The 24,429-nt window shown below is 41.0% G+C and overlaps 2 protein-coding genes across 7 annotated transcripts in view; one reads left to right on the plus strand and one right to left on the minus strand.

Annotated features, from left to right (window-relative positions):
• The window catches only part of ACACA (acetyl-CoA carboxylase alpha), a 283,911-nt gene extending 267,982 nt beyond the window's left edge, over positions 1-15,929 (minus strand). For 3 of the 4 annotated variants that reach the window (XM_004747175.3, XM_004747176.3, XM_004747174.3), the window contains exon 1: positions 15,753-15,929. In XM_004747175.3, the coding sequence (XP_004747232.1) occupies positions 15,753-15,790 (38 nt within the window). In that variant the 5' untranslated portion in view covers positions 15,791-15,929. The remainder of the gene's footprint in view (positions 1-15,752) is intronic. The other variant, XM_004747178.3, reaches the window with a different exon arrangement.
• Positions 15,930-16,303: 374 nt separating this feature from the next.
• Positions 16,304-24,429, plus strand: part of TADA2A (transcriptional adaptor 2A) — a 49,749-nt gene continuing 41,623 nt past the window's right edge. For 2 of the 3 annotated variants that reach the window (XM_045070188.1, XM_045070189.1), the window contains exons 1-2: positions 16,304-16,402; positions 19,642-19,766. In XM_045070188.1, coding sequence (XP_044926123.1) covers positions 19,742-19,766 — 25 coding nt within the window. In that variant the 5' untranslated portion in view covers positions 16,304-16,402; positions 19,642-19,741. Of the gene's footprint in view, positions 16,403-16,679; positions 16,887-19,641; positions 19,767-24,429 lie in introns of those variants that run through there. The other variant, XM_004747169.3, reaches the window with a different exon arrangement.

Below are 24,429 nucleotides of genomic sequence, written 5' to 3' on the forward strand. Positions count from 1 at the left end.
TGATCATTAAAGGACATTCTCATTACAACAAGTTTTAGGAAATGCTGGAAGGTGTAAAGAATAAACGAAAAAACAAGAAAGAAGGGATCCCTAACCCCACCTTCCAAAGATAACCACTGTTAATACTTGGATGAATCTCTTTATAGACACTGTAAAGACACGTTTCACAAATCACATCATATTCTCCATACCATTTTAAACCTGTCCTTTTTTGTTTAATACATTACTGCTGTGTTTCCAGTTGGCACAAGTAAGGTTTTTTTTTAGATTTTAAAAAAAAACTTTAAGTAATCTCTATGCCTAGCATGGGGCTGAAACTCACAACCCCAAGATCAAGAGTCGCATGCTCTACTGACTGAGCCAGCCAGGCACCCTTAAATTTTTCTTTCTTTATTTTTTAAGAAATCTCTATACCCAACATAGGGCTTGAACTCATGACCCTGAGATTAAGAGTCACATGCTCTACTGACAGCCAGCCAAGTGCCCCCAGTTGGCACAAATTTCAAGTTGTGCTTTTTTTCCAATTCTTAGCATTGAGAAACTTGGAAGTCATTCTATCTTTTTGAAAGGCTTAAGTCATCCTAAAACTTTCTGATAGGCCCAAAGATTAAGGTGGGTAATTGCTTAGGACAGAAAAGGCACATTCACAGGAACCCTCTAATTTAAACTCTTAAAGGTATTGCTGAATCACTTTAATTATTGCGATTGTGTGTTAAAAGCATAACTTTCTTCAATATAAAGACTTAAAATACAAAACAGTTTTATATTCTGTTTTGCCATTACTTTATTTTTTAAAGAGCATTGCTTTTTTTTTTTTTTTTAAGATTTTATGCATTTATTTGACACAGAGAGAAAGATCACAAGTAGGCAGAGAGGCAGGTGGTGCTGGGGGGGGGGCGGTGGGTAAAGCAGGCTCCCTACTGAGCAGAGATGTGGGGCTCTATCCCAGGACCCTGAGATCATGACCTGAGCTGAAGGCAGAGGCTTAACCCACTGAGCCACCCAGGCACCCCGCCATTTCTTTATTTTTAACCTGTGATTCATTTATATACATGTGATCTCAAAAATCAAAGCAACCAAGGATAGTCTGGACTTCTGAAGGCCTGAGGAGGACATTAGCATCCCTCCTTTTCTGGGTTACTAATCAGAGAGAGGACTTAAGGATGGTTCTCTCCTAATCATCATCTACCCCTATCCTTCTTATTTTAGAGCCTCTTTGAGCAGTGTTCAGCAGATTCTGACCCAAAGCACTTTCCCTATGTTTATGCCCAGAAATAGACATTTTCCAAGGAAAATGTACTTATGTACATTTGCTATATGTACTTATGACTAGAAGCCAGGAACCCTTCTTTTTTCTTTGCTTTGGACAGGTTGACAGTCTTATGACTCCCCCTTGCCTCACACTCAGATGGGATTTTATTTCTGGAGTTCACACATCCTGCCCCGATTTGGCAATTACCTCTTTCTGTATACTGCCTTAGTCCTGAAGCCTGTAGTTGCTGTGTTACATTGTATACGTCTATATTACTTTGAACCTGACAAAGCACCATGTGCACAGCAGACACTCAGAACATATGCTGATAATGTCACTCCACTAAATGGATAGCTGAGGGGAGCATAACTGACTTCCTAGAAGAAAATGAGGTAAGCTTTACTTTAAATCAAAGCTGCTATTGGTCACCAGGTAAATGCAAACCAATGAGAGGCCTTCCTGGAACTGTTGGTAACACTTGGATTTATCTCTCTGGACTTATTTTTTTCCCTCTCTCTCATATTTCTTTATCCCTTCATCTTTCTCTTCTTGTTATTCTAACACTTTCCTTTTTCCTTTTCCTTATTCAGTGACCTGGTGTACCAGTCATCAATACCAGAAATTTCCTTTAATCTGAATTCCTAGAGAACTTGGATCTGTGTCTATATTTAGATTCCAGGTCCCCAAAGCCTTTTTTCTAATTTTCCTTCATGTGGTAGAGTGTAGCAATGGGCGCACCTTGGGCTGGAATATACAAACTTTTGTCAGATGCTTGTGGATTTGCGCCACCCAGTGGCCAAAGTCGCTAACTTCAGCCTCTAAAAAAGTGGGCAAAAATAAATGAAAATAAGCAAATGTAAACAAATGTGAAGTCCATTATGTATTACTGGCCCAAAGGGGGAAAATACATACATAACAGCAAAATTATGTCCTATTTTAAGTCTATTTTCTAAAATTTAAAACGGGATGCAGAAGGATATGTTCAGAAGTATAGTGTCATGGTTTCTACAGAGTGAGTTGATGTCCCGAAGACTCTCCAAGGATTTATTCAGGTCATGATTGCTCCCTAATGTACTAGAAAAGAAGAATAAACAGTGCGACTTATACTACAAAGTCCTCTAGAAAAACCAAACATTCAACAGAAGAGACAATGAATTTGAAGACTTATAAACTATATACATTATAATACCAGATAGCAGTTTCTTTTTTTTTTTTTTAAGATTTTATTTATTTATTTGACAGAGAGAGAGCACAAGTAAGCAGAGAGGCAGGCAGAGAGAGGAGGAAGCAGGCTCCCCGCGGAGCAGAGAGCCTGATGCGGGGCTCGATCCCAGGACCCTGGGATCATGACCTGAGCCGAAGGCAGAGGCTTTAACCCACTGAGCCACCCAGGCGCCCCAGCAGTTTATTTCTTTTATGATGAATCTTCCTGGGCGGGGGACAGGGGGTAGTGCCTGGGTGGTTCAGTCAGTTAGGCATCTGACTCCTGATCTCAACTCAGGTCTTGATCTCAGGATTAAGACTTCAAGCCTTGCACTGGGCTCCAGAGCCTACTTTAAAAAAAAAAAAAAGTTAGGGGCACCTAGGGGGCTCAGAGAGTTAAGCCTCTGCCTTTGGCTCAGGTTGTGATCTTGTCAGATAAATAAAGAAAATCTTAAAAAAAAAAAAAAAGATGATTTAGATTTTTTTTTCCCCTAGGCATTTGTGATGACTTGATTGTTTGGTTTGGTTTGGTAAATATTTTATTTATTTATTTATTTGACAGAGAGAGAGGCACAGTGAGAGAGGGAACACAAGCAGTGGGAGTGGGAGATGAAGAAGCATGCTCCCCCCCAAGCACAAAGCCTGATGCGGGGCTCGATCCCAGGATCCAGGATCCCAGAACTCTGGGATCATGACCTGAGCTGAAGGCCAACGCTTATCGACTGTGCCACGCAGGCGCGCCTCCATGTGTTGAAGAGAATTGCAACATGCACGGATAGCTAACCTCCTGGGCCTGTTTTCCATTAAGAAACACAGAGCAGCCAAGGGTAAGCCATAAAGTACATTTGCCCAACATTTTCACTTGTCTAAGCACAGGGAAGATGAACTTTGGCAGAACAGACAGTCCATGTACCAGAGCAACATCTCTTTAGGGAACCATGGCCTCTTTTTCTCTCTGTTGTGATGCCACTGTTTACCCCTTCAGCTCCCTCCTTCCTATTCCGGTAGGAAATAATCTGATTCCCATACCCTCTCAATGAAATCCTTTCCCCTCCACCTGCTCATTCTTCCTACTGGATTAAGTTTCAACCTTTGTCCTCTAACTGTAGATAGTAGTAATAGCTAACATTTCAAGCACATCTGTTATGTAAGAACAAAAGCTTTGTCTTCTGCTAAAGTAACATTAGGAAAACAAATAGGTTAAGGAGCATGTCGCTGGCCTAAACTACCACGAGGGCCTCTATCTCCCCATAGTTGCTCTCTTGCCTTTCTTTAATCTATACGCAGTTCTCCACACTGTAGCCAGAATGGGCTTTTCAACAATGCAAATTTGATCGTGTTACTCCTCTGCTAAAAAAACAATCAGTGGCTTCCCAATGCTATCAGGATCAAGCTCCAAATCCATAACAAGATTGTTAAAGCCCTGAATAGTCTAGCCTATCTCCTTCTCCAGTCTCATCTCCCCTCACTGTTCCCTTACTCTAGCTTCGGCCACAGTGGGCTAGCTCCCTTCTTTCTTGACTCAGAGTGTATGTTGTTCTCTGTGGCTCCAACACCATTTCCATCCCCACACCCCACCTTCCCCTTCCTTTACTACTCTTTGCCTATTTAATTCCTACTCATATTTCAGATATTGGCTCACAGAGTCCTCCCTGACTTCCTAAACTCCACTAGGTTAATAGTGTAAATTTCATCCATGGAATTCACCTGTTTGTAATTGTTCTCCTGTGGCATTTGACGGAGGCCTCTCTCATAGAGGTGAGCTACATTGAGAGTAGGCACTATGCCTGTTTTAAACATTGTGTCCCTAGACCCGGAGCTATGTCTGACATAAGCAGGCATTTCCTAAGTAACTGCCCTTCACGAAAGGTGATACAGATGGGGGCTGAGCTGGTTCTCTTCCCGGACTCTTTTCCCTTCAAGGTTCCCAAATCCTAGAAATTTATTTTTCTTTTTTTTTTTTAAAAAAGATTTTATCTATTTTGAGGGAGGGGAGAGGAGAGAAAGAACATGAGCAGGGGAAGGGGCTGAGGGAAAGGGAGAAGCAGACTGCCCACTGATCAGGGAGCTGGCCACACGGGCTGGATCCCAGGAGCCTGAGATCATGACCTGAGCCAAAGGTAGACTAACCGACTGAGCCACCCAGGTGACCCAATCCTAGAAATTTATAATAGATTTTCTCTGTGTACTCCTTCTACTATGAGTCATATCCTGGCCCCCATCTCACTTAGCCCTCTGAAGGAACTACAATTATCTGCATTTTATGGAGGAGAAAAGTGAGGGATAAACCACTTGCCCAAGGTCCCAGAGCTAGTAAGTGACAGAGCTCGGATCCCAGTGCAGGTCGATGACCTCAAAATCTCTATACTCTTAACCACCACATATAAGCCCTGCCAATTTACATCTTTCATTGATATTTCTCTTGACTGGTTGACCTCTTCCTTATCTACTTCTTTTTATTAGGAGGATCAGCCTTTTGTGATACAAGTTGCAAAAATTTTTCTATTTTGCCACTTATGTTTTGACATTGCTTAAGGTGTTATTTTGTTTGGCAGAAATTGTGAGCTTTGTGTAGTCAAATTATTAACCTCTGCTTTTATGCCTTCTGTACTCTGAATCATAATTAGATTTTCCTTCCCGTGCCAAGATGCTAAAGGAGTTTTCTCATATTTTCTGTTTTCAATTTTTATATTTTTATTTAAATAATTAATCCATTTGGAGTTTATCCCAGTGTGAGGTACAAATTGACACTTATTTTTTTCCCACATGGTTATTCAATTGTTTACACCATTTATTGAATAGCACACCTTTATTATATACTAAGTTCCTATATTTATTTTGGTTTTCTTCTATACATTCTATTCTGTTACATGCTTGTATAATTTGTACTTTTTCTTTTCCCCAATGAGCATTTTTTTAACTTTTATCTTTGGTTCTCTGTAGTATTTGGCATTGTTGACTAATTCATCTTCTTTGATGTACTTTCAGTGCTATATTGCTAGGTTACTGAGTAGGTGAATAAGCATGTACTTATGGCACTAGTAAGCCAGGGGCAACAAAATGTTAATGATGAAGATATAATCTCAGAGGTCACCACAGGAAAAAAATCATACATTTGTTTGGCTGTCCCTACACATACTTCATATCTTGTAATACTTTTAAGATTAAAAAAAATTTTTTTTTAAGATTTTACTTATTTTAGAGAGAGAGAGAGGAGAAGCAGAAGGGGAAGGAGAGGGACAAGCAGACTTTGTGCTTGGAGTGGAGTCCCACATGGGGGTTGATCCCATGACCTGGATCCCATAACGTATCACATGACCTGAAACCAAGAGTGAGAAGCTTAACCAACTGAGCCACGCAGACACCCCAAAAGAATATTTTTTAAATAAACTCTATACGCCACGTGGAGCGCCAACTAATGACCCTGAGATCAAGAATCATATGCTCTACTGACTGAGCCAGACTGTAGCTTCAAAAATTTCCACCAGTTTGTGCTAATTCCCTAATCTGCATATCTGATCTAGACCTCTCACCTGGACATCCTACAGACCCTCAAACTCAACATATCCAGAACAAAATCTGCCCCTTCCCCTTCAGGTCCGCTCTTTGCCTGAAGGTCCCTCTCTTAGCGAGTAGTCCCTCTAGTCAACTATGCTGGACATTGGAAAATCATTTTTAATTTTACCTCTTATTTATCACTTCCCTTCCCCTAATTAATCGCTAATAAATATATAATAAATAAAACACATTTTATTTATCAATATTATTATATTATTATATAATGTTAACAAATTAATAATTAATATTATTAACAAATAAAATAAATATCTAAATAATTTATCTATAATCATTAATTATATAATTTTATATTAATATATATTTATATATTAATAATATATTAATATAGTATCTATAAGATATCTATTAATATCAACAATATTGACATTAATAGATAACATTATTAATAAATTAATAATTAATAATATATTAACACATATAAATAATATTGTTAATAAATAAAATAAAGATTTTATTTATTTGAGAAAGAGAGAGAGAGCATGAGATGGGGGAGGATCAGAGGGAAAAACAGACTCCCTGCTGATCAGGGAGCCCAAGGCAGGATTCGAACCTGGGATTCCAGGATTATGACCTGAGCCGAAGGCAGATGCTTAACCAACTGAGGCACCCAGTTGCCCTAATTAATTGCTTTTTAAACACCTTAAATCTATTTCTTCTTCCTCATCCTTATTCCAATTATGCTAATTCAAGCTCTCATCACCTTCTTTCTTAGACTGCTGAACCTCCTGGCCTTTCACAGTTTGCTATTTTCAGTCCACATCACTGCCAGAGAGATTAAGGTCTAAAACTCAGATGAGTGATAACACTGCTCCCCAACTCAAAATGCTTCACTGGCTCTCCATGGCCTTTGAATAAAGTGTCAAACCCACTATGGTCTGGCCTCTGTCTACCCGTACGGTGTCATGTACAGTGGCCCTTCTTTCTTGTGCTCTGTACTCCAATCATATAGAGAAGCTGGCCACCCTCCTTCATGCTTCTGTCCTTTGAATAATTTGTTCCTTCTGCTTGGAATTTCCTTCCCACTCTTTTCCAAGACTTAACTCATCACTTCCCAGAGACTTACACTTTAATTCTCCCTACAATTGACTAATCTCTTCTTGGAGCCCTTAGTGTACCCAAAACATCTCTATTACAACACATATTATCTTGTATTATAATCATTTTCAGGCAAATCTGTCTTCCCAACTGAACAGTGAGCACCCTTTTTTTTTTTAAGATTTTATTTATTTATTTATTTGACACAGAGAGAGATCACAAGTAGGCAGAGAGGTAGGCAGAGAGAAAGGGGTAAGCAGGTTCCCCACCAAGCAAAGAGTCCGATGCAGGGCTTGATTACAGAACCCTGAGACCATGACCTGAGCTGAAGGCAGAGGCTTTAACCCACTGAGCCACCCAGGCACCCCTTAGCATCCTTTTTTAAAAAAATATTTCGTTTGTTTATTTCAGAGAGAGAAAGAATGTGAGCACATGAGCAGGGGGAGGAGCAGAGGGACCAGCAGACTCCCTGCTGAGTGCGGAGCCTGCTCTGGGCTCCATGTTGGGCTTGATCCCAGGACCTGAGCCGAAGTCAGATGCTTAACCAAGTGAGCCACCCAGGTGCCCCTGGACAGTGAGCATCTCTTTGAGAGCAGAGACTATTTTATTAGTTCTTGAATCTCTAGTACCTGGCATAGTCCTTGTCCTAGAGTAGGGCCAAATAATATTTATAAGGTAAAGGAATGAACATATACGAATGTCCTAGAAGTGGGACACCTCAGTGGCTCAGTCGGTTAAGCATGTGCCTTCAGTTTAGGGATCCTGGGATTGAGTCCCACATGGGGCTCTTTGCTCTGTGGGGAGCCTGTTCTTCCCTCTGCCTGCTGCTCCCTGTGCTTGTGCTCTCTCTCTCTATGACAAATAAATAAATAAGATCTTTAAAAAGAAGGTTCTAGAAGTTTCAAATAAAAAGATATGTTCTGGGGACTCCTGGGTGGCTCAGTGGGTTAAAGCCTCTGCCTTCGACTCAGGTCATGATCTCAGGGTCCTGGGATCAAGCCCCACCTTGGGCTCTCTGCTCAGCAGGGAGCCTGCTTCTTCTTCTCTATTGTCTGCTTCTCTGCCTACTTGTGATCTTTGCCTGTCAAATAAATAAATAAAATCTTTAAAAAAAAAGATATGTTCTATAGTTTGACTTGTAGAAGACTAGTAGGCTATCTGTCAGAAGGACTTTCAGGCTGTTTTACAGGCTTAGAAACCCAAATTTTCCACACAGAGAGAATGGTCCCATTATTTAGGAGCAGATTCATACTAACCAAGCTTATATACAAATTTAACAATTTATTAATTACAACTAGTAATACAATTGTCATAAGTACAAAAATACTATTTTATGTGTAACTAGCCTATCCTGAACCTGAAGGTAAGCCTGTATGGGAAGATACATTATTCATGCATAATTGTTTGCACACTCCATGGAAGAAATAAAACAAACCTAATTATAGAGGGGCAAAAAAAAAAATCTTACTCTCTTTATATATAAATTACAGGTAGACATATAGTATATAAACAGATAGCTATCTGGCATATCTGTAGTATTAAAACTTCCCGGGGGGGAAGCAATTCGGAAAAAGACTGTCTAAAAGGCTCCTTAGGGCTGACAGTAATGGTAAAAAGCTTGAGGCATACTAGTTTAACTCCTATACTGATTCTTTCTTAAGGAATCAGAATTAGCAGGGTTAATTCTAAAATTCAGATGTTTGATGGCATTAGGCAGATATGTGTCTCTATAATATCAGAGCCTATAACAGGGTGATTATGCATGAAATTCATTGGCTAAGACTCTTTTCTTTGAATGGGCACTCAGAAAGTCAGCTTCCATTGGCTTCAAACCTTCCATTACTTCTTGAATGACTCCTTTTCTTTTTGGATATACTATACATACTCAGTATTTATCGGGGGCCAGTCCATTTCCTGGAAAATCTTTACATATCTTGGTTGGGATTCATCACCTTCTGAGGTTCTATAAAGTAGTGGCTACAAGTTGGAGACAGAAGTCTGAATCTCTACTATGCTGCCTGTTTACACTCTAGTGAGCATCAGTAAAATGGGAGTAACAACACCTCCCTTAATGGGTTTTTAAGGACTAAAATGAGAAAACATATATAAAAAGCCTTGAGCAATAGCTACTTTTAGTACCAAATTGGGATGAGATTCTGTTGTGTCATTTTGAAAGTGTGTTTGTGTGTGTGTAAATGCATGATTAAACACTAAAGACTTGGGGGCGCCTGGGTGGCTCGGGGGGTTAAAGCCTCTGCCTTCAGCTCAGGTCATGATCCCACGGTCCTGGAATCGAGCCCCGCATCGGGCTCTCTGCTCAGCAGGGAGCCTGCTTCCTCCTCTCTCTGACTGCCTCTCTGCCTACTTGTAATCTCTGTCTGTCAAATAAATAAATAAAATTTAAAACAACAACAGCAACAACAACAAAAAAAAAAACCACTAAAGACTTGGGATGCCTGGGTGGCTTAGTTGTTAAGTGTCTGCCTTCAGCTAGGGTCATGATCCTGGAGTCCTGGGATCAAGCCAGGCATTGGGCTCCCTGCTCAGTGGGAAGCCTGCTTCTCCCTCTCCCACTTACCCTGCTTGTGTTCCCTCTCCCGCTGTCTCTTTCTCTCTCTGCCAAATAAATAAAGTCTTAAAAAAAATAAAATAAATAAACAGTAAAGACTCAGAGAAAACTGTTGTCCTTGGCATGATGGTAGATTCTAGAAAATTAATAAAGTGAGTGGACAAACACTAAAAAATGTGTTTTGTTGTGTAAACATAACCAATTACAGTCATTTAGGGATACAGCTTAACATTTAAGTCCTAATTATCATGCAGCAGAGTAACAATTACATATATCATTAAATATGCATCGGATTAACCTCGTAAATTTTATTTGATTATAATAGTAAAGTACTCATTCTGTATGGTAAGGAACGGTCTTATAGTTAATTGCTCACAATGCCTACGTCTGTTCACTATTTACATTAAGTAAATGGGACACGGGCTCCTGAGTTTGCTCTGCACTGGAGGTAAAGCTGGATTATCCATCCTTGATTGCAACTATGCATTTTTTTCTGTGACCTGTGAGATAAAGTACACTTCCTTACTGATGTATACCAAGGTACTAAAGAAGCAAGCAGCAAAAGAAATTCTATTTAATTGCTCAGTCTTCTGGAAACAGGTTTCTAGTAAGTAGATATGATTCAAATAATGAAAAAAATTCTAATGTGGAGCACTGCCCCCTACAACTTCTAAACAAGCCCCAGGGTCATCCTATGGAGCACTTCTAGAATTAGAAGTACAATTATAATTTATTTGACCCCCACCACGAATTAAATATTTCATATATGTATATAGTCATATCCTCACAAAACTCTTTTGAGTTAGTTATTATAATTTTCATTTTACACATGAGGAGAAAAAAGGCACAGAAAGGGGCACCTGGGTGGCTCAGTGGGTTAAGCTGCTGCCTTCGGCTCAGGTCATGATCTCAGGGTCCTGAGATTGAGTCCCGCATCGGGATCTCTGCTCAGCAGGGAGCCTGCTTCTCTCTCTCTCTCTGCCTGCCTGTCTACTTGTGATCTCTTTCTGTCAAATAAATAAATAAAAAATCTTAAAAAAAAAAAAGGCACAGAAAAATAATAATTCACCTAAGTACTTGAGGGTGGTAAAGGGTAGTAGTTAGATTTTGTAGTTAAATTTTTTGGATAAACAGAAGCCACACAGCAACAATACATTCCTAGTTCACCTAATGTTTTGGATTCTATCCAAAGCCTGCCTAATGACTCGGGCAGATATTCTACACTTTGTATAGATCAAAAAGAAGTCATAAGGAAGAGGGAGAAGAGATGGGTAGCAAAAGCCTGAATTCATGGACACTCTGCTAAATGGCTATGGCATTATGAAAATCCTGACATCTGTTAACTCTTCAGTTTGAAAGAGTCAGAGGCATTTTATTAGTTACATTTGGTCAGATCTGGTTTTCATTTCATTCTGGCTGTGCTACCCCATAATTAGCTGAATTGGGGCAAGTGGTTTTCTGAGACTTATTTTTCCTTTTTTGTAATGTAGGATCTGCAGGACCCTTTAGGAAATTTTTCCCCCTCTCATTCACCTCTGAGATCTTTAGGGCCCTTTTCCTTAACGCAGAAGCAAGCCAGACATGCCACCATGTGGAGAAATGGCTATATAGACCTTACATTTCTGTAAATAGATTAGCAGGAGTGCTTCCACCTTTCCTCTGCAGAATGGTCCTAGTTGAGGGGGATCAGGTTAAATAAGCAGTCTAGGAACCTTCTGCAAAGAAAAGGATTGATTCCTTAACTCCTTGGACGAGGGTGATCACAAAGAAAGATAAAGAAGAGTGGAGTATGGGGTGGGGGGGGGCAGTGCAGGAAGGAGGAAGGAATTGGTCTCGAATGTATGAGGCAGCAGCAGAACCTGGGGAGGCTGGAACCAGTTCCGAACTGGGCCACAGGGGAACCCTGTGCTTCTGGGAAAGTGACTTCATGTGTGTGAACTCACAGAGCTGTGAGCTAAGAGCTGTAATCCTTGAGGCTCTCGCCTTCTGTGGGGTGAAACCCTCTCTTCTGAGCGCATCATAGGAAGATACCTTGCCTTGAAGAGCCCTTGTAATTGGCAAAGGACTGTGCTCTAGGACCCAAATTTCTGGCTCACTTACATGCACTAGTTATACCTCAGAGCTTAAAGGAGAAGAAGTTGAAATCCAGAAGAAAGCATAGACTTTTACTCTCTGTTTATATCTATTTGTATACCAAACAACAAAGAACCACCTCGGTTAGAGGAAAAATAAATATCAGATGAGATAAAGTTTATAAACTCTTTCAGCATTCAGGACAAGTGAGTAAGCAGAAATGATAAAGAATCATTTCCATAGGAAGGGAAGCTTAGAAACTACATTTCTGATTCTAAACACAGCAGCTTAACAGTTGAAGAGGGGCTGTTGGGATATTCTGGACTCAGTCAATGGCAGCTACCTTACAGACCCTGGCAGTAGGATACAATTTTCCCTACTGGGTTTCAAGTTCAAAGGCCAACCTCCTCCATTAAGAATGGAAGGGCCTGGGGCACTGGCTAGCTCAGTCAGTTAGGCATTTGACTCTTGATTTCCACTCAAGTCATGGTCTCAGGGTCGTGGGATCAAGTCCTGCATGGTGCTTGGCGCTCTGCAGGGAGTGTGCTTAAGATTCTTTCCTCTTCCCCTCCCTCTGCCCTTACCCCCTTGCATGTGCTCTCTCTCTAAAAAGAAAGAAAGAAAGAAAGAATAGGAGGGCTTGGAGAATGTGATATCAATTTGTCCTGAAGGTCAATCTTCAAAATATTAGTTCAACATAAACTGATCTGGGACATTATTAAGGCAAATTTCTCTCTTAAGATGTTTTTTTCAGGGGTTCCTGGGGGCTCAGTTGGTTAAGGTGTCCCAGTCTTGATTTCTGCTCAGGTCATGATTTCAGGGTTGTGAGATCAAGCCCCATATCAGGCTCTGTGATGGGCATAGAGCCTGTTTAAGACTCTCTCTCCAAGGATGCCTTGGTGACTCAGTCAGGTAATCATCTTTCTTCAGCTCAGGTTATGATCTCAGGGTCCTAGGATGGAGTCCCATGTAGGGCTCCCTGCTCTGTGGGGAGTCTGCTTCTCCCTTTCCCTCTGCTCATGGTCTCTTGCTCTCAAGTGAATAAATAAATAAAAAAAATTTTTAAATATTCTCTCCCTCTCCCTATGCCCACCCCCTTTTCTCTCCTTCTCAAACAAACAACAAACCTATATATATCCCTGTATCTATCTATCTATGTATTAAAAAGATGTTTTTTAGATTCCTTTATAGATGTTTAGAAAGAAGAGAAAGAAGGCACTTGGTCATCTCTGCTATGACAAGTTAAGTACAAAGTGCTCTGGAAGCATATCAGAGAGTTACTTAACCCAGAGTTTGGGGAGAGGGTGCAGTCACGAAAGATGTTCCTGAGGAAGTGATGTCTCTGTTAATTTAAAGTGGAGGTACCTTGGCCTGAGACATTTCATTCTTTTTCTTTTTCCTTTCCTTTCCTTCCCTCCCTTTTTTCCATTCCTTTTCCCTTCTCTCCGCTTCCCTCCCTTCCCCTCTCTTCTCTTCCCTTCCCTTTCTTTTCTTTTTAGAGGCAGAGAGAGGTGGAGGTTGGGGCAGGGGGAGAGGGAGAGAGGAATCTTAAGCAGGCTCCAAGCCCAGCATTGAGCCCAACGCAGGGCTTGATCTCACGACCCCGAGATCATGACCTGAGCCGAAATCGAGTCGGACGCTTAACCAACTGAGCCACCCAGGCACCCCCAAACTGAGACATTTCTGAGAGTGAAACGAGACAATATTACTAATTGTAAGGGACAACAAGAATAAACCAGGATTTTACTGAGCAAATTGAGACTTCTGGTTACTCTATTTATAAATCATGTTCAGGTACTTGACCTCCAGTGAAAGCAGGGATCTCTTCACTTTTTACTTTATACATTTTGCCTAAGTGACTTTCTCCATACCTTTGCCTTTACTTGCTCATTTCACAAATATTTGTCCAGGATGAACTTATGGGCACAGAAGTTACAAAGAAGAAAGGACATAGTGCCTGCCCTCATGCTCTGTCTAAAGACACACATCCAAAGAAACAATTTTAATACAATTATACAACTTTCGTCCTGGCCTTTCCTCTGAGCTCTTACATCTATCATTTCCACTCAAATTGCAAAACACAAGTCCAAAACAGAACATTTAATTTCTCCAAATCTGTTCTTCCTGTAGCTAGTCTTAAAATTGATGCCACTATCCACTACATTGCTAAAGGCAAAAGCCTTTAGCAGATGAGATAAGGTTTATAAAGTTTATAAGTTTATAAAGTTTATAAACTGCCCTAAACAGTGTTATCCTTCTTCTCACTATGCATTTTAATTTCTCCACCTTTCTTAAGCACAATGACTAAATTGGGGCTTAGAATTCTAATGAGGGCCCAAGATCAATTGAAGCAGAAGGGTAATTTTCAAGTGTTTAAATGCTATGTTTTTAACAAATAGATCCCAGTGTTAATGTGGGATTGTTTTTTCCAGAATAGTACAACATTGATGACTCATATTCAATTTGTTGACAATTATGACATCCAGATCTAGATATATGCCCTAGGCTGTCTCAAAAAACTTCAGTTTAGGTGAGAAAGACATGAAGATAAGTCCTCAAGAGTCTGACCCTATCTCCTCTTTGTGAAGAAGGTGAGTGGTTGCAGATGTGTAAAGGTGTAGGTGAAAGATCAGTGTTGATTGACTGTTGAACAATGGCTGTATAAAAGGACAAGTATTTCTTTAAAAAGTAACTTTAATGTTTCTATCATCTTATTCTCCACACAGCTGCCAGAGTGATCCTTTTAAAATAAATCTGATTACCTCTCTCACCACACACTAAGGAATCTTTCATGAGCCATCTCTGCAAGGAACCTACTCTAAAACATTTAACATTCAAATCCACACTCATTGGCAAAATGTTTTCCAAACTGGTAAACCCTAAAACCAAATCTCCTTCAGTCAAAAAAAAAAAAAAAAAAAGAAAGAAAGAAATCTGGTTATTCCTTTGCTCTCAACCCTTGTGAGGTACTCTACCATATCTCCCCCCAAATCCAAAGTCCAACCGTGGCTTACAAGATGATGCATGATCTGGTTTCTGCCTGTTTCGCAACTTATTTCACTATGTTGCTGTGCTGAAGTCACACTTGTCTCCTTACTTCTTCCCCAACAGGCCAAGCAAGTCCCTATCTCAGGGCCACTGCAATTCCTCTTTCTCTTCTCCTAGTTTCCCTCTGGAAATCCACGTGCTGCCTCCCTTAACGATTAGGTTTCTGGTTATGAACTCTTTCAATTAGGAGGCTTCCCTTGTCTACCTCATCTAAAAGACCAGGCCCACATCACTCTTATTCCTTTATTCTGATTTATCTTTTTTCCCATAAAACTTAACACATTACCGGGGAATTACCTCTTATTTAGTAGTATGTGTATTGCTTCATGTCAATCCCCCCCACTATGGTATGAGGCAGAGACTGTTTTGTTTGCTGCTGAGTCCTCAGCACCTAGAACAGGGTCTGTTCTTTAAATATTTGTTGACTAAATGACGAAATAGACTTTCGGGATACAGCAAATGTAAAACTACGCTATAATAGAGCTACTGACATGATGCATAGTAAAATGTCTGGAAGAGTATACCAAAACGTTAACTGTTTAATCAATACAGTGGGAGCTGGGGTGAATTTTCGCTTGTGTGAATTTTCTGATTATTTTTCAGAACGAATTTGTAGCCTTCATATATTAACAGATCAATCAAGAGGCCACACCAGCAGAAAATGCAAATGAATTTAAAGAGAAGTTGGGCAAAATTTATGAAAGACAGACTTCTAAATAGATGTAGGAGCCTCATGGGGACGATAACCACGGCTTCAGTGCCCTTCCCCACACTTCCCAGCCGTGTGTTCCCAAGTCACTCATAAGCCAGCCGAAATGTCTTCACCTGGAAAATGGGGACAATAATAGTGCCTACCTCATAGGTTGTTTTTGAAGATTCAATGACACCATGGATGTCACCTCCTTTGTAACAATGCCTGGCATGCAATAAATACTCGACAAATGGTAGCTATTACAGTAATTAGTAGTAGTAATAAGAGATGCTGGGACATACCTAGCCCTCAAGATTGACATCAGAGTGGACCACCACATCCTCTCATCATTGCGCCTCAGTCTGGGCCCCTGAAGCCCAAAGAGGGGATGGTTCTTCCCAAAGAAGAGAATTTCCACGTTCCAGAAGCGTCTGAATAAAACGTACCCTGTTTACCCTCACACCGTTCAGTCAGTCTGGTTAATCCACGAGCCCCACTACAAGACCCGCTCGGCCTCGGCTGCCTTCGCGGCCACAGGGGCGGGCAGGGGGGAGTGGGAATGTCAGAAACACAAAAGCAGGACGGTACCGGCCCGCTCCACCTCACCGCGCTCTGGAGCGGATCGAACGGCGGCGCCACGCACTGGCAAGCCTCTGGCGACCGGCAACGCGCCTCACGCCAAAGGGACTGCTGCCCGGACTCAAGTCAGGCAGGCTGCTCCATCCGCCCTACCCCCCGGGCCTCAGCCAGAGAACAGCGGCGGGCGCGCGGCAAGGCCGGGGCGCCGGCCGAAGGCCGAGGGCCGAGGGCCGAGGGGGCGGCAGTGCGGGGCCGCGAGGGCCGGGGAGGGGCGGCGGCGCGCTCGCGCCTGGGCCGCTCGAGAGCGAGCACGTACCCCCGGGCGCGCGCGCGGCTGGCGGCTCCTCGGCGCGGAGGCGGGGGACGCGGCGAGGTGAGGCACGAGGTGCTGTGGGGCGGGTGGGGACGGGGCGCGAGCCCCTCTAGCGGCCGAGGGGGTGATGTGGACGGCGAGGGGCGGTGGCGACAGGGGCGGGCTGCGGACCCCGGGCTCGGGGGAAAACTCGGCGCGCGGGCGGGCGAGCTGGCGGAGCTGGGCCAAGCCGCGTTTGGGGGAGGGCGGCGCGGGCTCGGCCTGACCCGTCCGTCCCGCCCCGCGGCGTGCCTAGCGCGCCCCGCCCCCTGGGCGGCCCTGCGCGGCCCCGCGCGGCCCCAGCCCCGGGATTCTTGTCTCTGCGGTGGCGCGCCTAATTACGCTGGGAACAGACGCCCTGGTGTCTTTGCTCCTGCCCGACGTTACTTTTCGAGTTTTCAAGTCGGCCTTACACACTAGGTAGTTCACCTCCATTTTGGAGCTGAGGCCGAACTGAGACTCAGGTAAAATGACTTGCCCAAGATCATACAGCTTAAGGAACGAGGTGAGGAGCTCCGCTTTGTCTGCAAATCTCCAAACCCTACACCTGTCCCCTGCATCACAGCGAATGCCTGTCTTCCTCGTCCCAGTGGCTCTGAATTTGGCAGATTAATTTGGAGCTACCACCCATCCTTTCATGAACGTCAGTGTCAGAAATGTCTCTCGTGAGAAGAAAGGAGAGGAAGAAGAATCTGCTTATTGGAATATTGTGCTTATGATATGGAATGTTTATGCGTTTTTTACTTAACCATCTCTTTTTAAAAAATGATTTCTTTATTTATTTGAGAGAGAGTACGAGAGATAGCATGAGAGGGGAGAAGGTCAGAGGGAGAAGCAGACTCCTCATGGAGCTGAGAGCCCGACGTGGGAGTCGATCCCAGGGCGCTGGGATCATGACCTGAGCTGAAGGCAGTTGCTTAACCAACTTAACCCAGGCGCCCCTTAACCATCTCTTTAACCTTTGTTGAAGTGTCGCTGCTGCTCACTACTTTTAAGACATGTGCAAGTAGCAGTCTTTCAGAACTTCACTTCTTCTTTAAAAAAGCAGCAGGCCTGAAGGTTGTGAAGAATTGGAGATATTCCACATACAGTAAGCGGTACCAGAGTAAATGAGGAAAGTTCAGCAAATTTTGGCTTTTTTTAAAATTACAGAGCGCATAATACCTTTTGCTAAACCCATTTTTCTTCAGAGACTAACTTTTCCTGGGACTAGAGCAGGGGGAGAACCATTCCTATCCCAGCCCACTTAAGAAAAGACAAGTTTATTGATAGCCATGTTATCTGAATGTCATATAGCCTTAAGGATGAATTATACCCCAAGCTCAGAGTACCTGGTGGAAGAAGTCACTCCAGGAGAACTAAAGATGAATTCACCTTTTGTGAAATTAACATTTGTCCATTACGTTTTCTTTATTGAGTTCTTTCTCTGTGTTTGGCACTTTGAAGCATACAGATGTGTATTGGATAGTAGTCCCTGCTTTCATTTAGTCTAGATATGGGAAAAAATATGCATTCAGAAGTAATCCTCACAAAGTAGAATGGGATGCCAGAAAAGAGATAGCCAAGAAGCTGTGGGACCATAGAAGGAGAAATGTTTTCTTGACTTAGAGTGAAGTATGACTTCATTTCTGCCTTCAAGAAAATACTTTATACTGTTGTTTAAACATTAAGTATTTGTTCAAAGAGTAAGTGACCAAACGTTTGTCGTCATAGGGTTCCTTGGTTTCTAGTAATAGAAGGTCATTCGTATTAAAGTATTATTAGAAAGATAAAGAAATGGGAAAAAAATCCAAACAGTTGGGCCATCCTTGGGGATGAGGATCTCAATAGCCAGAGCTCATGGACCAAATTCTTTGATTAATGAATGACTGGGTTCCAATTGACTTCTGTCCTTGTATGTCTTACACAAGATTAAGATTTTTCTTTTATTGGGGCATCTCGGTGGCTCAGTGGGTTAAAGCCTCTGCCTTAGACTTGGGTCAAGATCCAGGGTCCTGGGATCCAGCCCCGCATCAGGCTCTCTGCTTACAGGGGAGCCTGCTTCCCCCCCCCCACCCCGCCCCCTCTGCCTGCCTCTTTGCGATCTCTGTCAAATAAAGTCTTTAAAAAAAAAAGATTTTCTTTTTTAAAAATATTTATTTATTTGACAGAGACACAGCAGGAGAGAGAACATAAGCAGGGGGAGTGGGAGAGGGAAAAGCAGGTTTCCCGTTGAGCAGAGAGCCTGATACAAGGCTCAGTCCCAGGACCCTGGGATCATGACCTGAGTGGAAGCATATGCTTAATGACTGAGCCACCTAGGCGCTCCATGATTAAGATTTTCACAGGAGATCTGGCTACTTTAGCTATAAGGGTGAGGTATACAGTACCTACCAGAACCATATGAAATGTGGGTGAGTCAGTTTCTCAAGGGAAAGAGGGTTAAGGAGAGAAGTGATAATGCATAGAGAAAAACAATTGTTGCTTGTTAGAGGTATGTAGCCTTTATAGAGAGCCAGGTACCACTGTGTCTTATTTATATGGATTTTGGTATTTAATCTTAATAAGGACTTAGATACTATTTTTCATCCCCACTTTACAGAGGGAGACACAAGGTTTATAAAGACAATAATAATTGGGGAGCCTAGCTGGCTCAGTCGGAAGAGCATGTAACTCTTGATCTCAGAGTCATGGGTTCGAACTCCACATTGGGTGTAGAGATTACTTAAAACAGGGGCACCTGGGGGGTTAGTTGATTTAAGTGTCTGACTCTTTTTTTTTTTTTTTAAGATTTTAATTATTTATTTATTTTTGACAGAGAGAGACACAGCGAAAGAGGGAACACAACAGGGAGGGTGGGAGAGGGATAAGCAGGCTTTCTGCCAAGCAGGGAGCCCAATGCAGAGCTTGATCCTGGGACTCTGGGATCATGACCTGAGTCGACGGCAGAAGTGTCTGACTCTTGATTTGGGCTCAGGTCATGATCTTGGGATCCTGGGATCCAGCCCTGTGTCGGACTCTGTGATCAGTGGGGAGTCTACTTGAGATTTTCTCTCTCCCTCTGCCCCTCCTGCTGCTCTCCCATACACTTTCTCTCTCTCTCTCTTTAAAATAAGTACATCTTAAAAAACCCATAAGACGAAATTTTTAAAAAGATAAAATAATTTGCTTAGCATTACAAAGCTAGGATGTGGTAGCTCTGAATATGTTGCATTGTCTTCTCTGCATCTTGTCCCTTTGATTTATTTTCTGATCTATATACCACTTTGGTTTGTTCACAGGGGTCATCAAACTTTGGTGTATGTGTTGGCCAGTTTTGACATCTTGAAGAAGCGCTGCATTGAGGAAGATCAAAGCAAGACTGTTTGCAAATTTTAGGGAATGGACCGTTTGGGTTCCTTTAGCAGTAAGTATAGTGGGAACAAGTCCCAGGTGAATATTAACAGCAAACTCAAGTGGAAGTTAATCAAAGAAGAAAAATAAGCACTTTGAAGTTAAAGCCCTGTGAATCTAATCCTAAAGGAATAAGAATATCAAATCAAAATAAAATTAACCAATACTTAATTGATTGCCCACTAAGCACATGACACAAACATATAATCCTAGGTCTTGTAAGAAAACTATGCTCAGGCATAATATGATTAACCTACAGTTTAATTTAAGAAAGCAGTTGAATTTCTCTTTAGAACCAATAACACATTTTAGATGTCTTGATAAAAAATTAAGTAAGTGGTAGAACAAAAGACATGCTTCTCTACTCTTTCCCTTTTAGGGGGAATTTGTGCTCTAAGAGTGAACCACAGTATTATAATAGTAATGCAGAAAATTATGCTGTGTATGTGAAATAAATTCAGGCAGCCATAGCTATGGAGAAAAAAATACACTGCCTTTTTTTTGTTTCTGATGATAAGAGATTTGGCAGAAATAGAAATTCTATTGTTAGATGTTAGTAGTGTTCCAATGAGAAGAAACAGAAAGCCACTTTTTAGGGTATTTCCTTTTCACCAATTTCTTAAAGAACCTCATAGTTACTCTCTCATCACACATATCTATATAAAGTTAGGACAGAATGAAGTCTTCAAAACCTCTAGTTCAAATCTCTCATTTTACACATGGAGAAAACCGAAATGAATTTTCCTGATGCTAAAAATGTAAACTGAAACCACTCTCATTCCCTTTTTTAAAATACAAAAAAAAAAAATTAACTTATTTGGAAATAATTTCAAATTACAAGAAAGTTGGAAGAATAAGAATCATACAAAAAAATCCCCATAGGCCCTTTATTAACTTCTTACTCCGTTTTTGTGTTTTGTTTCTCTGTAAATATATAGACTGTATATAATATGTATTTATATGTTCTTTTATGTGTAAGTAGATATGGATACCCCCCTTTTTTTTCTCCAGAATCTTTTTTAATGGTAAGGGACATATATCATGGTCCTTTACCCCTAAGCATTATAGTGTTTATTTCCTGAGAATAGGGATATTCTATTTCTTAACTTCAGTAGGGTTACCAACTAGTAAATTTAACATCAACATGAAATAGATTTATCCGATCTGCCATCTAGTTCATTCAGTTTTGTAAGTTGACTCAGCAATGTTCTTTATGGTGTTTTTTTCCTTCTAAGACAGGACACAGTCAGGAGTCAGGTCTTACCTTAAGCCTTAAGACCTTAAGTCCGGGAGCGCCTGAATGGCTCAGTGGGTTAAAGCCTCTGTCTTCGGCTCAGGCCATGATCCCAGGGTCCTGGGGTCAAGCCCCCTAATTGGGCTCTCTGCTCAGCGGGAAGCCTGTTTCCTCCTCTCTCTCTGCCTGCCTCTCTGCCTACTTGTGATTTCTCTGTCGAATAAATAAATAAAATCTTTAAAAAAAACCTTAAGTCTCCTTTTTTTTTCTTTAAAGATTTTATTTATTTATTTAAGAGAGAGAGCATGAGAGGGGAGAAGGTCAGAGGGAGAAGCAGACACCCTGCAGAGCTGGGAGCCTGATGCAGGACGACTTGAGTGGAAGGCAGCGGCTTTAAACCAACTGAGCCACCCAGGCGCCCTCTTTAGCCTCCTTTAAACTGAAACATTTCCACAGCCTTTGTCTTTAGTGATATTCACACTTTTGAAGAAGACAGGCTTTTCCTCTCTCCCCCTTTTTTAAATTGAAGTTTCTTTTTTTGTTGTTGTTTTATTGAGGTTTGTTTGGTCTTGTTCTACACCTCATTGGTGATAATCATCTTGAAGACCCAGTTATGGTGTCTCTTTGAGTTCTTCACTGTATAATTTGTATTTTTCCCTTGGGTATAAATTTTTAAAAAAAGTGTAAGGATACACTTTCAGGCCATTAAGTACCACATTCCTCATCAAAATTTCTCCCAGGATTTAATATCCATTATGATTTTCCCTTAATCCAGTCTTTAATGTCATGCAAAATGATGATTTTTTTCAAATCCAGCACTCTCCACATTTCCTGCTTAGCACTTACAGAATTATATATGTTATACAGCTATATGTATTACGTGTAATATATATAATACATATTATATAATTTCTTGATTATATAATCAAGAGACCAGTCTCCCTTATTTCATTGATGTATTTATTGTAAGTGTGGACATGCGAATTCCTATTTTTTCAAGGGTTTATAATTCATTATCATACTTATTTTGGTTCTCAGATTGTCCCAGTTTGACCTCTGTAATTTCCTTTATTCTGGCTCCTACGTCCTTAATAACACCAATCACTTTTTTGAGCATCTCCTTACCTTTTGGCCGCATGTTCTGGGTACATCTCTTATCTTCCTTGCCCCAGCCCTGGAATCAGCCACTCCCCTGAGGAGCCTTGGTTCCTTTTTTTTTTAGATTTTTATTTATTTATTTGACACAGAGAGAGAGAGCACACAAATACGGATAGGGGGAGCTGCAGGCAGAGGGAGAGGGAGAAACAGGCTCCCTGCTGAGTTAGGGAGTCTGATGCAGGGCTCAATCCTAGGACCCCGGGATCACCAAGCAAGCCAAAGTCAGACGCTTACCCGACTGAGGCATCCAGGCGCCCTGCCCTGGTTCATTTTAATGAGGACTGATATTAGAGACCAAGATCTGGTCATTGCTACTAGCATGTTTTGTATCTTGGCTCTTAGACCTACAGAGCTGTGAAATATCTGTGATACATGCTATGTACATATACACCAACATACATACATATTTACCCATACATACACTTGTAAGAAATCGTGAGTTCCCATTGATACCTCCAGTTCATCTTCATAAGCTTTTTTCTTGTTTTGCTCCATTCCTTATTTGTATGTCTTTTCCTTGGTGAGAACCTTGACACCCAACATCAGCACAGTCTTCTAATACATCCAGAATTGTGTCAGAGTTGCTTTTCACATACCACTACATGAAACAGACCTCCTTCAACAAGTTCAGGATTTGTTAGCATCATTGAAGACTGAAGTTATATTGTTAAATGTCCATAAGCTGTTTAGACTTTTTTTTCCTTTTTAGTGTGATTATAGTGTTCTTTTGAAATACTATTAATTTCATCTGTTCATACTGCTTTCAGTTTTTCCTTTCTATATTTACTAATTCAATTTTTTAAATTCAAGGAACATAACTACACTTCCAAAAGCCAAAACTGTAGAAAAAGATGTATTTGGAGAATTGTTACTCCTTCCTATGTCTCTTTCACTCCATTCCATTCCCTCTCCCCCAAACCCTTGTAGGTATCCAACTTCATTGTTCTCTAGTTTAACTGTCCTATATTTCTTTTTGCAAAGATAATCGGACACACCTATGTTTGGGGGTTTTCCTCCCATTTTGTACAGGATGAGGTGAGCGCATAGCGCATGCTACGTGTGCTTTTTTTGAAAAAAAATTTTTTTTCACTTAATAGAATCTTCTGGAAATACTGTTTTAGTTTGTAAAGGTTGTACTCATTCCTTTTTTTTTTTAATAGTTGTGTAGTACTACATTGTGGGGGTACTCCATAGTTTGTTCAACTACTCTCCAGGGCTTGGATATATTTAGGTAGTCTTTTTTAATGCCAGGTAATGTTCTAATGCATTCCCATCAGCAGTATATGAGAATGCCTCTTTCTCTACATTCTTACTTAAGAAAGTATTATTAAGGGGCGCCTGGGTGGCTCAGTGGGTTAAGCCGCTGCCTTCGGCTCAGGTCATGATCTCGGGGTCCTGGGATCGAGTCCCGCATCAGGCTCTCTGCTCAGCAGGGAGCCTGCCTCCCTCTCTCTCTCTGCCTGCCTCTCTATCTACCTGTGATCTCTCTCTGTCGAATAAATAAATAAAATCTTTAAAAAAAATAAAAATAAAATAAAAAAAAAAAAAGAAAATATTATTAAGACTTGGAGTTTTTGCCAGTCTGATGGGTGAGAAGTTATATCTCTGTGTAACTGCCTCTTATGAGTGAAGTTGAGTGTCTTTTCATATGTTTAAGGGCCATTTTTTTGTCTTTCTCTTTTTTTCTAATTATCTCTTCATTTCTTTTGCAATAGGATTTTTGTTCTTTTTTTTCTCCCCTCAGTTTTTAAGTTTTTATCATTGTATATTGGGAACTTTAGCCCTTTATCTGTAATATGCTTTCAAATATTTTTTTATAGCTTATTTGCCCTTTTATCTTGCATATGGTGTTTTTTTGCCAAGGAAGTTTTTTGTTTGTGTTGTGTAATCAAATTTATTAATTTTTCATTGCCTTTAGATTTTGAATGATGATTTTTTAAAAAGCCTTTCCTTACTCTAGAATATCTTTGTGAAGGATAGTTTGGCTGTGTGTATCAATAGGTATGTTCAACAGTTCTAGTTCTAGAAAAATACATATTCCAAGGAACACAACAGCATTTTTCATAATAGTGAAAAATCAGAAACAACATAAATGCCCACCAGTAGAAAACAGATTTGATTAGTTGTTCTCAACCATACGAGACCCCATGTTTTCCTTTTATAATATTTTTAGAGCCCATTTACTCTTTGGAAACAAAATGCCTAGATAATATAACACATCTATACCCATGATGTCAAAGAAACAAATAATAATGCCCTAACTATAATACAAAGGATAAACAAA

The sequence above is a fragment of the Mustela putorius genome, unplaced genomic scaffold (assembly GCF_011764305.1).
Source record: "Mustela putorius furo isolate JIRA1106 unplaced genomic scaffold, ASM1176430v1.1 tig00003962_pilon_pilon_pilon, whole genome shotgun sequence".
Classification (NCBI taxonomy): domain Eukaryota; kingdom Metazoa; phylum Chordata; class Mammalia; order Carnivora; family Mustelidae; genus Mustela; species Mustela putorius.